This window comes from Pongo abelii, chromosome 6 (genome assembly GCF_028885655.2).
Source record: "Pongo abelii isolate AG06213 chromosome 6, NHGRI_mPonAbe1-v2.0_pri, whole genome shotgun sequence".
Taxonomy (NCBI): domain Eukaryota; kingdom Metazoa; phylum Chordata; class Mammalia; order Primates; family Hominidae; genus Pongo; species Pongo abelii.
In genome coordinates, this window is record NC_071991.2 from 12585115 (window position 1) to 12598602 (window position 13488).

Here is a 13488-nt window from a genome sequence, read left to right on the forward strand (position 1 = left end):
CCAAGGCTTCCCCTGTGGGTGAGAGGCAGGGTCCTGCCCATCAGGAGTGAGAGGCAGCGTGGGGTGTGTGTATGTGGGATTGCGGGGGTGTGATGGAAAGACATGCGTGCAGGAGAGTGAATGGTATGAGAAAGCTCTTATGTAGCACTGTGGAAAGGTATAGACATTACAATCTGAGCTATTTGATCAGAACATTAAAAAAAAAAGGCCAGCATGGTGGCTTATGCCCGTAATCCCAGCATTTTGGGGGGCCAAGGTAGGAGGATCACTTAAGTCTAAGAGTTTGAGATCAGCCTGGGCAACATAGCAAGATCCTGTCTCTACTAAAAATTTCTAAAAAATAGCTGGACATGGTAGTGCATGCCTGTAGTTCCAGCCACTCAGGAGGCTGAGGCAGGATTGCTTGAGCCCAGGAGTTTGAGGCTGTAGTGAACCATGATCACGCCACTGTACTCCAGCATGGGTGACAGAGTGAGACCCTGTCTCAAAAAAAAAAAAAAAGAAAAGAAAGAAAAAGCCACACCAATATGCTCCCATGTTGTATGCTCCCTTTTTTTTTTTTTTTTTTTTTTTGAGACAGAGTTTCGCTTTTGTTGCCCAGGCTGGAGTGGAATGGCACGATCTCAGCTCACTGCAATCTCCACCTCCCAGGCTCAAGCGATTCTCCTGCCTCAGCCTCCTGAGTAGCTGGGACCACAGGTGTGCACCACTGCACCTGGCTAATTTCTTTTTTGTATTTTTGGTAGAGATGGGGTTTCGCCATGTTGCCCAGGCTGGCCTTGAACTCCTGAGCTCAAGCCTCCAAAAGTGCTGGGATTACAGGTGTGAGCCACTGCACTCGGCCTCTGATTTCTTTTCTTAAAAATAGACATAGAGATGGGTTTTATGTTGCTCAGGCTGGTCTCGAACTCCTGGCCTCAAGCGAGACTCCCGCCTTGACCTCCTCAAGTGCTGGGATTATGGGCGTGAGGTGCCGCGCCTGGCTCTTATTCTGATTTCAAAGCACTAAGACCACAGCTGATTGCTGAATAAGGAGTGGGCGTGTCAGCTACCTTCCCGGAGGGGGGTAGGCAGGTCCTGGGCCCTGTACCCTCCCACCCCCCAATTCCCCCCACCGTCCACTTGTAGGCACTCCCTCTCCCCTGGAGTCTCTAACACAGAGCTGGCAGGATACAGCCGGGCCTGGGCTGCCAACCTGGCTTGCCTGGTCCCTTAGGCCCTGAAGTTGGGGGCCAGCTCCTCCCCACTTCCAGCCTGGCCCTCCAGACCCAAACCAGGTCAAGGTCCTGGTGCTGGGACAACAGACCTCCCCCTCAACTCAACCTTACCTTGAAAGCCCTGTCTCTTCAGGCTCTCGTCCACCAGAGGGTCCCCGGAATCCCTCTCTGGGGGCAGGGCAGGGGGAGAGAAGCCAAGTGAGGAGGCAGTTCCTGGGACCCAAGATGGCATCGTTAGGGGAAACCCAATGTGGGGGTGTGGGGAGAATGCCAGGGCCAGGATGGGAGCAGGACAGAGGCAGCAGGAGGAGGGGCTGGTGGCAGAGGCCTGGGGCCCTCCCTTGCCCGCCCACACCATGGCCCACGGCCCCGTGCTGGGTACCTTGACTATCCACGATGGGCTCTTTGACTCCCTCAGTGAGCAGCTCGGGCCCGGAAAACACAAGCGGGGCTATCACAGAGGTCCCTCCAAGCATCTCTGGGACTGCCCAGCCCTCCCCTCTGGGCCTCGGTCTGCACATCCCTACAATGGACCCTCCTGGCTCCACACAGTTAGGCCTGGAGTCCCTGCTGCCCCACATGTGGAATCTTGGGGGCTGCGCTGGGCTTGAAGGATCCAGCTGGGAGTGAGACCCGCCCAGTCCTGAACAGGTCTATCTGATATCTCACTCCTGCTCCAGAGACATTGCATGATTGTCACTGCCTGGGATTGGAGCAGGCGGCCTCAGGGGGCCTCCCGTGGAGCTGGTTTAAAGTGTAGAAACAAGGTCTGGTGCAGTAGCTCACGCCTGTAATCCCAGCACTTTCGAAGGCCGAGGAGGGCGGACCACTTGAGGTCAGGAGTCTGAGACCAGCCTGGCCAACATGGTGAAACCTGTCTCTATTAAAAATACAAAAATTAGCTGGATGTGGTGGCAGGCGCCTATAATCCCAGCTACTTGGGAGGCTGAGGGAGGGGAATAGCTTGAACCCAGGAGGCAGAGGTTGCAGTGAGCTGAGATAGCACCACTGCACTCCAGTCTGGGTGACTGAGTAAGACTCTGTCTCAAAATGAAAGAAAAGAAAAGAAAAGAGTAGAAACAGTTGGGGCCCACTACGTAGCAAGAACTCCAAGCTTCTGGAAAAGTCTGAGATCTATGGCTCACATCTGAAAGCTGCTGTGTCACTGCAGTCGGAAGCACCAGTGACCAAGCCCAGCTTTGTATTATACTGTCTTTAGCTCCACAGACTCCAGAAAGCCCTGCTCAGACATGAGTCAACCTTCTTTATTATACAGCACTGCTTCTGAAGTCTCCGTCTTTAGCACAGCTTGTCCTGTTAGAGCAAGCCTGTTGTGGGGTTGGGGTTTGCGGTGGGTAGAGGACACTGGGAAAATCATGCTGGCCAGAGGGCAGCTGTCAGGGGATGGCAGGGTGGGCCATGGAGCGGAGAGGTAATGAGCTCTCTGGAGAGGTAATAGGCCTGGAGAGGTAATGAGCTCTCTGTCACAGGGGTAATCAAGCAGCAGCACCGAGGAGTCTCTGCCCGGGAGTGAGCCCAAAGGCCAAACTCTCAGGGAGGGTACCCCCTGGGTCCCCAGTAGATGAGGATTTGGTGCCCGCTCTGGCAGTGGGCCTCTCTTAGACTTTTGTACAGTGCCAGGCACAGAGCTGGGGTCATGGGGCCAGGGCTGGGAGCGGGAAGCATAGCCCTGCCTTGAACCACAGTCTCAGGAGCTAGAAAAGGCTTTGGATTGGCCGGGCGTGGTGGCTCATGCCTGTAATCTCAGCACTTTGGGAGGCCGAGGTGGGCGGATCACGAGGTCAGGAGATCGAGACCATCCTGGCTAACAGGGTGAAACCCCGTCTCTACTAAAAAGTACAAAAAATTAGCCAGGCGTGGTGGCAGGCGCCTGTAGTCCCAGCTACTGGGGAGGCTGAGGCAGGAGAATGGCGTGAACCTGGGAGGCAGAGCTTGCAGTGAGCTGAGATCTTGCCACTGCACTCCAGCCTGGGCGACAGAGCAAGACTCCGTCTCAAATAAAAAAAAAAAGAAAGAAAAGAAAAGGCTTCGGACTGCATTTAGGCCCCTCCTCTTTATGGGAGAACTCAGGTTCTGAAAGGGGAAGTGACTTCTCAGCAGTAACCTTAGAGAAGCAGAAGCTGGGCAGAGCCCCTGAGTCCCAGGCCAGAGTAGCGATAGTGCTTCCCCTTAAATAGCACAGCCGGCTGCCAAGGCCACAGGGAGTAACAGGAGGAGCTGGCCTCAAGCCCGCCAGACGGCCTTTCCCGTCGGCCACTGCGCTAACCTGCCTCCCTTTCCAAATGACAGGTGGAGAAAGCTATCGTGACTTTAAAAAATGCTCAAGGCTGGGCGCAGTGGCTCAACCTGTAATCACAGCACTTTGAGAGGCTGAGGCAGGGGGATCGCTTTGAGCCCAGGCGTTTGAGACCAGCTTGGGCAAGATAGCGAGACCCCTTCTCTACAAAAAATGTAAAAATTAGCCAGGTGTGGTGGCATGCCCTTCAGTCCCAGCTACTCAGGAGGCTGAAGCAGGATTGCTTGAGCCCAGGAGTTTAAGGCTGCAGTGAGTTATGATTGTGCCACTAAACTCCAGCCTGGGCTACAGAAAGACTTGTCTCTTAACGCAAATGCTCATGGCCAGGCATGGTGGCTCACGCCTGTAATCCCAGCTACTTGGGAGGCTGAGGCAGGAGAATCGCTTAAACCTGGAAGGTGGAGGCTACAGTGAGCTAAGATAGCACGACTGTACTCCAGCCTGGGTGACAGAGCGAGACTCTGTCTCAAAAAAAACCCACAAAAGGCCAGGCATGGTGGCTCACGCCTCTAATCCCAGCACTTTGGGAGGCCAAGGTAGACGGATCACTTGAGGCCAGCCTGGTCAACATGGTGAAACCCCGTCTCTACTGAAAATACAAAATTTAGGCAGGCGTAGTGACATGTGTCTGTTATCCTAGCTACTCAGGAGGCTGAGGCCGGGGAATCGCTTGAACCCGGGAGGCGGAGGTTGTAGTGAGCCGAGATCGCGCCACTGTACTCCAGCCTGGGCAATAGAGTGAGTGAGACTTTGTCTCAAAAAATAGAAAAAAAAAAAAAAGCAACCACAAAAACAAAAAACCAATGCTCATGAGCATGAGGTATCTCTGCACAAAACCATAAAAAATGTCATTCATGAGGACTTGCTTTGAATTGGCACCTAACCTCAAGCTGCCTGGGTGACCCTGGTTTATGGTTTGAGGGAGTGGGTGTTGAAAGCAAAAACAAAAACAAAAACAAACCAGAATGAGAGCCTGTCTCTAGGAATTTCTTAAAAATAAAATAAAATTCAAACTCTTTAAGCTGGCCCCAAACCCATGTGATCTGGCTCCTGCTACCTTTTTATTTTTCTTTTTTGATATTTTTTTGTTTTGTGTTGGAGACGGAGTTTTGCTCTTGTCGGCCAGGCTGGAGTGCAGTGGCGCGATCTCAGCTCACTGCAACCTCTGCCTCCCAGGTTCAAGCAATTCTCCTGCCTCGGTCTCCCGAATAGCTGGGATTACAGGGCCCCCCCACCCCACGCCTGGCTAATTTTTGTATTTTTAGAGACGGGGTTTCACCATGTTGGGCAGGCTGGTCTCGAACTTCTGACTTCAGGTGATCCACCCTCCTCAACCTCCCAAAGTGCTGGGATTACAGGCATGAGCCACCACTCCTGGCCTATTTTTCTTTTTTATAGAGATAGGGTCTCACCATGTTGCCTAGGCTGGCCTCAAATTCCTGAGCTCAAGCAATCCTCCTGCCTCAACCTCCCAAAGTGCTAGGATTACAGGTGTGGGCCACACGCCTGGTCCCCTGCTACCTCTTGGGCCTCAACCTCACCATCTTTCCCTCACTCACCCTGTACCAGCTACAAGGGCACCTTGTGAGCCTTCAAACACCCAAGCACATTCTTGCCTCAGGGACTTTGCATGACTTTTTCTCTGTCCCAACAGTTTTTTTCTTTTTCTTTTTCTTTTTTTTTTTTTTTTGAGACAGAGTCTCCCTCTGTCACCCAGGCTAGAGTGCAATGGCACGATCTTGGCTCACTGCAACCTCCACCTCCCAAGTTCAAGTGATTCTCCTGCCTCAGCCTCCTGAGTAGTTGGGATTACAGGCACATGCCACCACACCCGGCTAATTTTTGTATTTTTAGTAGAGACGGGGTTTCACCATGTTGGTCAGGCTAGTCTCGAACTCCTGACCTCAGGTGATCCACCCTCCTCGACCTCCCAAAGTGCTGGAATTACAGGCGTGAGCCACCGCTCCTGGCCTATTTTTCCTTTTTACAGAGGTGGTTCTCACTATGTTGCCTAGGCTGGTCTCAAACCTGAGCTCAAGCAATCCTCCTGCCTTAGCCTCCCAAAGTGCTGGGATTACAGGTGTGAGCCACCGCGCCTGGCCTGCTCCCACACTCTTTATGCACCTGGCTGGCCCTCTCCCTTCATTGGGTCACTGCTTCAATATCACCTCCTTATCCAGGTTCCTCCTGTCCCTCTCTCCCCCTCACTCTGCGTTATATCCTGTCACAGCAGTTATCTCTACCTGACATGATATTTTGATTTTGTCTGGGTGACATTGGCAACTCCAGGGCAGGACTTGGTGGCATTTACTGCTGGGCTGTAAGCCCAGGACCTGGCAGGCGCCCAGGATTGTTTTTTAGTTTGTTTGTCTCTTTGTGTTTTATTTATTTATATATTTATTTATTTATTTATTTATTTTGAGAAGGAGTCTTGCTCTGTCACCCAGGCTGGAGTGCAGTGATGTGATCTCAGCTCACTGCAACCTCCACCTCCCAGGTTCAAGTGATTCTTGAGCCTCAGCCTCCCAAGGAGCTGAAACTACAGGTATGTACCACGACGCCCAGCTAATTTTTGGTACTTTTAGTAGAGATGGGACTTCACCATGTTGGCCAGGCTGGTTTCGAACTCTTGACCTCAAGTGATCCATCTGCCTCGGCCTCCCAAAGTGCTGGGATTATAAGCATGAGCCACCACGCCCGGCCTGTCTTTGTATTTTTAAAGGGACGAGGTCTTGCTCTGTCACCCAGGCTGGAGTGCAGTGATACCATCATAGCTCACTACAGCCTGGACCTTCTGTGCTTAGGCGATTCTTCCGCCTTCCACCTCAGCCTCCCAAGTATCTGGGACTACAGGCACATACCAATCCACCTGGCTAATTTTTTAATTTTAAAAATCAAGGCCAGGCACGGTGGCTCAGGCCTGTAATCCCAGCACTTTGGGAGGCCGAGGCGGGTGGATCACGAGGTCAGGAGATTGAGACCATCCTGGCTAACACGGTGAGACCCAGTCTCTACTAAAAATACAAAAAATTAGCTGGAGTGTTGGCAGGTGCCTATAGTCCCAGCTACTCGGGAGGCTGAGGCAGGAGAATGGTGTGAACCCGGGAGGTGGAGCTTGCAGTGAGCCGAGATCGCGCCACTGCACTCCAGCCTGAGTGACAGAGCAAGACTCTGTCTCAAAAATAAATAAATAAATAAAAATAAATAAATAAATAAATAAAATAATAATAGTAATCAAATAGAGATGGGGTTGCTATGTTGACCAGGCTGGTCTGGAACTCCTGGCCTCAAGCGACCCTCCTGTTTTGTCCTCCCAAAGTGTTGGGATTACAGGTATGAGAATTTTAAAAATTTTTTGTAGAGATGGGGTCTCGATACAGTGCCCAGGCTAATCTCAAACTCCTGGGCTCAGGCGATCCTCCTGTCTGGGCCTCCCAAGGTGTTGGGATTACAGGCATGAGCCATCACGCCCGGCCAGAATGTATTTACATTTTTTTTTTTTTTTTGAGACAGGGTCTTACTCTGTCACCCAGACTGGAATGCAGTGGTGCGTTCATGGCTCATTGCAGCCTCGACCTCCTGGCTCAAGTGATCCTCCCACCTGAGCCTCCTGAGTAGCTGGGACTATAGGTGCTCACCACCAAGCCTGGCTAATTTTTTTTTTTACCCCTAGACATGGGGTTTCACCACATTGCTCAGGCTGGGAATTTGTTGAACGAAGCTCTCCTTCAATCAGTACAGTACTATACATGTATACAGTAGAGCCAATTACTATACTATAATTATACATAATCTCTTGTGATTCTTTATTTCTGTATGTTTTCACACATCTGATGGGCTATATGTCTATCATGAGTTTATCCTTAAACCACCTAAACGTGATCTTCCCTTTTTATTTTATTTATTTTTTTGAGACAAGAGTGTTACTCTGTCCACCAGGCTGAAATGCAGGGGTGCGATCTTGGCTCACTGCAACCTCCACCTCTCGGGTTCAAGTGATTCTCCTGTCTTCGCCTCTTGAGTAGCTGGGATTACAGGTGCATGCCACCATGCCTGGCTCATTTTTTTTTTTTTGAGATGGTGCTTTGCTCTTGTTGCCCAGGCTGGAATGCAATGGCATGATCTTGGCAACTTGTGCCTCCTGGGTTCAAGCAATTCTCCCGCCTCAGCCTCCCGAGTAGCTGGGATTACAGACACCCACCACCACACCTGGCTAATTTTGTATTTTTTAGTAGACACGGGGTTTCTCCATATTGGTCAGGCTGGTCTCGAACTCCCGACCTCAGGTGATCCGCCCGCCTCAGCCTTTCAAAGCGCTGGGATTACAGGTGTGAGCCACCGCGCCCGGGCTTAATTTTTGTATTTTCAGTAGTCCTGATCTCAAGTGATCTGCCCACCTCAGCCTACCAAAGTGCTGGGATTACAGGCATGAGCCACCATGCCGGCTCAATCTTCCTTTTTAATATGGCTAGACACACTGGGCATGTGACTGCATTTCATCCTGGCCTGCTGAAGCCTTTGATTCTACTGCACGAGTCACTACTCTTGCTCTCCAGCCCTGTTGTGTAGCTTTTTGCTATCTGCAGCAGACTCCCCCTGCCATAGAGCAGGCCCTGCATAGAAGAGCTCCCTGTCCCAGCAGATCTCCTCACCACTGTGTGCAAAAATGAAGCTGTGAGTCTCCCAGTTTGAGAACCATCTATTCCCCTGGAGGAACAAACCCTTAAGAGTTTCTTCTTTCTTGCCACTTTCAACCAAACCAAGCCTAATTTTTTTTTTTTTTTTTTTTTTTAAGACAGAGTCTTGCTCTGTCGCCCAGGCTGGAGTATAGTGGCACGATCTCAGCTCAATGCAACCTCCGCCTCCCGGGTTCAAGTGATTCTCGTGCTTCAGTCTCCTGATGACAGGGAGATTACAGCTGGGATTACAGGCGTGAGCCACCACGCTTGGCTAATTTGTGTATTTTTAGTAGAGATGGGATTTCGCCATGTTGGCCAGGCTGGTCTCGAACTCCTGACCTCAAGTGATCTGCCTGCCTTGGCCTCCCAAAGTGCTGGGATTACAGGTGTGAGCCATCGTGCCCAGCCGTAAACCAAGCCTAAATGTATGCTATTACAGTAACACAGAAGTAACAAACACAAAATGGAAATATGATACTCCCATTCCCTGTTTTGTTTTTTATTTTTTTGAGGAAGAGTCTTGCTCTGTTACACAGGCTGGGGTGCAGTGGTGCAATCATAGCTCACTGGAGCCTCCAAACCCCTCCTGGGCTTAAGTGATCCTCCCACCTCAGCCTCCTGAGTAGCTGAGATTACAGGTGTGCACCACCATGCCCAGCTAATTTAAAATTTTTTATGTTGAGATGGGGTCTCGTTATGTTGCCCGTGCTGGTCTTGAACTCCTGGCCTCAAGTGATCCTTCTGCTTCAGCCTCCTGAGTAGCTGAGACTACAGGCATGTGCTGCCACACCAGAGCTTAAAAAAAAAAATTTTGTAGTGACAGAGTCTTGCTATGTTGCCCAGGCTGATCTTGAACTCCTGGGCTCAAGCAATCCTCCCACCTCAGCTTCCCAAAGTGCTGGGATTATAGGCGTGACCCACTGTTCCTGAAATCCCCAACCACATTTTTACTCAATAACTGCCACCACCTTCTCCAAAGGGACTTTTTATCCTAGCTGGGCACACAGGGTGTATCCACGGGTGCTGCCCCGGGCCCTTGCTGGCAAAAACACAACATGCGCAAAGAAACAGAAAGAGCCTGGAGAGGCCGCTGCCGGACTTTCCCATCCTGGGACGATGGGGCATTGCCCCCAGCCCCTGGCCCAGGACACCAACACGCCAGCCTGGAGAACCCGTGAGCTGATGGGACGTTCCCATTCTGCATCTGGGCAAACTGAACACTGCTCTCCTGAGACTGCGAGAGGGGTCAGCTTGGTGGCTTTGGGTCTGGCAGGCCCGGGGAGCCTCATGTCTGCCAACTGCAGCCAAACCCCATCTAACACCTTGCTGTCAAAGAAAAAAAAAAAAAAAAGAAAACGGAGAAAAGAAAGGAGGCCTGGTGGGGTGGCTCATGCCTGTAATCCCAGCACTTTGGGAGGCTGAGGTGGCCGGATCACTCGAGGTCAGTAGTTCAAGACCAGCCTGGCCAACATGGTGAAACCCCCATCTCTGCAAAAAACACAAAAATTAGCCGGGCATGGTGGCAGGAACCTGTAGTCTCAGCTACTCGAGAGGCTGAGTCAGGAGAATCGCTTGAACCCAGGAGGCTGTGGTTGCAGTGAGCCAAGATTGCACTACTGCACTCCAGCCTGGGAGACAGAGTGAGACTCTGTCTAAAGAAAAAAAAAGAAAAGAAATAGTGGCCAGGCACGGTGGCTCACGCCTGTAATCACTTTGGGAGGCCCAGGCGGGAAATGATTTGAGTCCAGGAGTTTGAAAACAGTCTGGGCAATATGGCCAGACCTTATTTCTAAAAAAATAAAATCAATCAATCAATCAATCAAAAAATTAGCTGGGCATGGTGGCACACACCTGTGGTCCCAGCTATTCGGGTGGCTGAGGCACAAGAATCGCTTGATGGCAATTTGGTGCTACGCCGGCCCCTGGGTGCTGAGCAGGCCTGGTGCTGTCTCCTGTGGACCTGGTCGGGCCTTACCTCTTGATGACAAACTGGATGCTGTTGCTGGCCTCCAGAATCTTCTAGAGCTTGGCGATCCCGAAGCAATTGGGCCTGCGGAGAGAGATGCCATCAGGCAGCCCCACAATAAACAGCTCCTCTGGGTGCATCAGAAACTTGGAGTACGGCACCTTGATGGGCTCCAAGATGCCAATGACCTTGGCTGCAGAGACATGGCTGCTGTACGGCCACCTGGTGCCACATGGCCAGGAATCTCAACCCCTGTGTCTCATGCCTGTGTAGGGGGCAAAGCTGCCAGAGCCCTTTTGAGGGCCTTCCTGGGAGCTGAGCCAGGCGTGAGCCACCTTGCCCTGCCTATATTACTTATTTGCTTACTGTTTATCTCTCCACACGAGGATGTGTACCCTAGGAGGTGGGGACATCTGTTTGGTCCACTGCTTTTTCCCCAGCCCCTTGCACAGGACCTAATACACAGTAGGTGCCCAATAAATATTTGTTGAGGCAGGGTGCGTTGGCTCATGCCTGTAATCCCAGCTCTTTGGGAGGCTGAGGCAGGAGGATCATTTGAGGTCAGAAGTTCGAGACCTGCCTGGCCATCATGGTGAAACCCCGTCTCTACTAAAAATGCAAAAAATTCAGCCAGGCATGGTGGCGGGCACCTATAATCCCAGCTACTCAGGAGGTTGAGGCAGGAGAAGTGCTTGAACCTGGGAGGTGGAGGTTGCAGTGAGCTGAGATCATGCCACTGCACTCCAGCCTGGGCGACAGAGTGAGGCTCCATCTCAAAAAATTTAAGAGATGGGTCTCTCTATGTTGCCCAGGCTGATCTTGAACTCCTGGCCTCAAATAATCCCCTCGCCTTGGCTTCCCAAAGTGTTGGGATTACAGGCATGAGCCACCTTAGCCTGCCTATTTTACTTATTTGTTTACTATCTATCTATCTCTTCACAGGAGGATGTGCACCCCAGGAGGTGGGGACTTCTGCTTAGTTCACTGCTTTGTCTCCAGCCCCTTACACAGGACCTGGTACACAATAGATGCTCAATAAATAGTTGTTGGATAAATGGACAAATTAATCCCAACAGGTGGCTCCTGGGAAGCATGCTGGGCCTTGTTAGAAATGGGGCCTATATTCGGGCGTGGTGGCTCACGCCTGCAATCCCAGCATTTTGGGAGGCTGAGGCAGGTGGATCACCTGAGGTCTGGAGTTCGAGACCAGCCTGACCAACATGGCGAAAGCCTGTCTCTACTAAAAATGCAAAATTAGCCAGGGATGACGGCACGTGCCTGTAATCCCAGCTACTCAGGAGGCTGAGGCGGGAAAATCGTTTGAACTTGGGAGGCGGAGGTTGCAATGAGCTGAGATTGCTCCAAGGTCTCTAAATAAATAAATAGAGCCTACTTGAGGTTTCCAAAAGGAACCCAGCCTTGGATTGGGGTCAGGCGTATATTGGGTTTCCTCTACTAGAGGTGGTCAAAATCAAGAAAAGCCTGGGGCCTGCCCGGCCCACCCCTTTCCGTTTGCTCCCTGGGGAGATGAGTCCCAAGCACCACCAGCCCTGGTCCATTTCTTACCTGTCAGCATCTCCATCCCGTAACCAGAATCCTCCGATGGCAGGTGCCCAGGCATTGAGTCTGTCATTTCCTCAGAGGTTGGCAAGGCGTCTGAAGACAAAACTCCAAATGACACGGGTGTCTTCTGCCTGTCGTACTCCTGTCACAGTCCCTCAGGGCCCACCCAGCCCAGTCTCCCCACAGGCAAGGGTCTTTTTCTTTCTCTCTCTCTTTTTTTTTTTTGTTCGAGATGGAGTCTCACACTGTCGCCCAGGCTGGAGTGCAGTGGCGCCATCTTGGCTCACTGCAACCTCTGCCTCCTGGGTTCAAGCAATTCTCCTGCCTCAGCCTCCCGAGTAGCTGGAACTACAGGCATGAGCCACCACGCCTGGCTAATTTTTGTGTTTTTAGTGGAGATGGGGTTTCACCATGTTGGCCAGGCTGGTCTCAAACTCCTGACCTCTGGTGATCCGCCCGCCTCCGCCTCCCAAAGTGCTGGGATTACAGATGTGAGCCACTGCGCCCAGTCATTTTTTTTTTTTTTTTTTGAGATAGGGTCTCGCTCTGTTGCCCAGGCTGGAGTGCAGTGGTGTGATCACAGCTCACTGCAGCCTCCAACTCCTGGTCTCAAGTGATCCTCCTGCCTCAGCCTCCTGAGAAGCTACACTGACAGGCACACACCACCACATCTGGTTAATTTTTTGTATTTTTAGTAGAGATGGGGGTCTTGTTATGTTGCCCAGTCTGGTCTTGAACTCCTGGCCTCACGCAATCCTCCCATGTCAGCCACCCAAAATGCCGGGATTACAAGCATGAGCCACTGTGCCCGGCACCCTCTTGGCTTCTGACAGTCACCCCATACTGAAGCTCCAGTGCCCAAATCTACCCTCTCCTCTGAAGAAGTGGAAAATGAGGCTCGGCAGGGGGTAGGGTCCAACTCATGAGCCTCTCACAGTCATGCCTTTTTCTTCTGCCAGCCTCACAAATCCCAGGGAAGCCAAGCCAGGGAGGTGAAGTTTGAGGGGACCTTCTGGAACGTCAGAGCTAAGAAGACTGATTCACAACGCAGGGGACGGATGTGGCCAGAAAAAGCATTCAAAATACCCTGATGTTTCTCAGAATCCACGGAGAGAAACAGTGGCTTGGAGGCCTCTTCTTCACCAGGGCAGACCCTCAGGAGGCTAATGGTACGGCCCTGATTTCTGCAGGGGGTGGTCAGACGCCCATCCCTTACCTGGGACGGTGACCTGAATGATGTCCAGAACCTCTGGCTCAATTTTGATCGGCCTCAGCCCGCCCAGCTCCCCGGAGGTTCATGCAAGGAGGAAAAGAAGGATCCGGTCAAGTCTGGCACGAGCCTGACTGGGCAGAGTGAGTCTTTCCAGAACATTCTGGTGTCTGTAACTTGTTATTGAGGCCCTACCTAGGACAAGTCATGTCAGTCCCCTGGCTCCTGCCCAGACCAGAACTGGAGGTCAGGGGGGCCCTCAGGCCAGGCTTAGAGGCTCCAATTTACAGACCCAGTGACTAAGGCCCTGTAGAGGGGGGGCTGCTGGTCCAAGATCCTGGAGCCTGGGTCTGGGCATCGACAGGAGGCAGTGGTGATGCCAGCACCCAGCTCTCCATGTCCCCGACCCCAGTAAGCTCCCAGCATGCCTTGCACCCTGGCACTGCAAGGCCTAGGGGAGGCAGGTGGGCAGAGGAGGCTCGTTAGCACTCCAGGCTCATGGGCTGAGTTGAGCTCCTCCCCAAGTCTGCCGGGTA

At 52.0% G+C, this 13488-nt stretch overlaps 1 protein-coding gene across 1 annotated transcript; it reads right to left on the minus strand.

Moving 5' to 3' along the window:
• Positions 1–1147: 1147 nt before the first annotated feature.
• On the minus strand, positions 1148–1972 carry LOC112134421 (general transcription factor II-I repeat domain-containing protein 1-like). Its single transcript, XM_054560347.1, has 2 exons — positions 1600–1972; positions 1148–1385 (listed from the first exon to the last, which is right to left on the minus strand). Exons 1-2 carry the CDS (start codon positions 1796–1798, stop codon positions 1279–1281), a joined length of 306 nt encoding a protein of 101 aa, XP_054416322.1. The 5' UTR covers positions 1799–1972; the 3' UTR covers positions 1148–1278.
• Positions 1973–13488: the final 11516 nt, after the last annotated feature.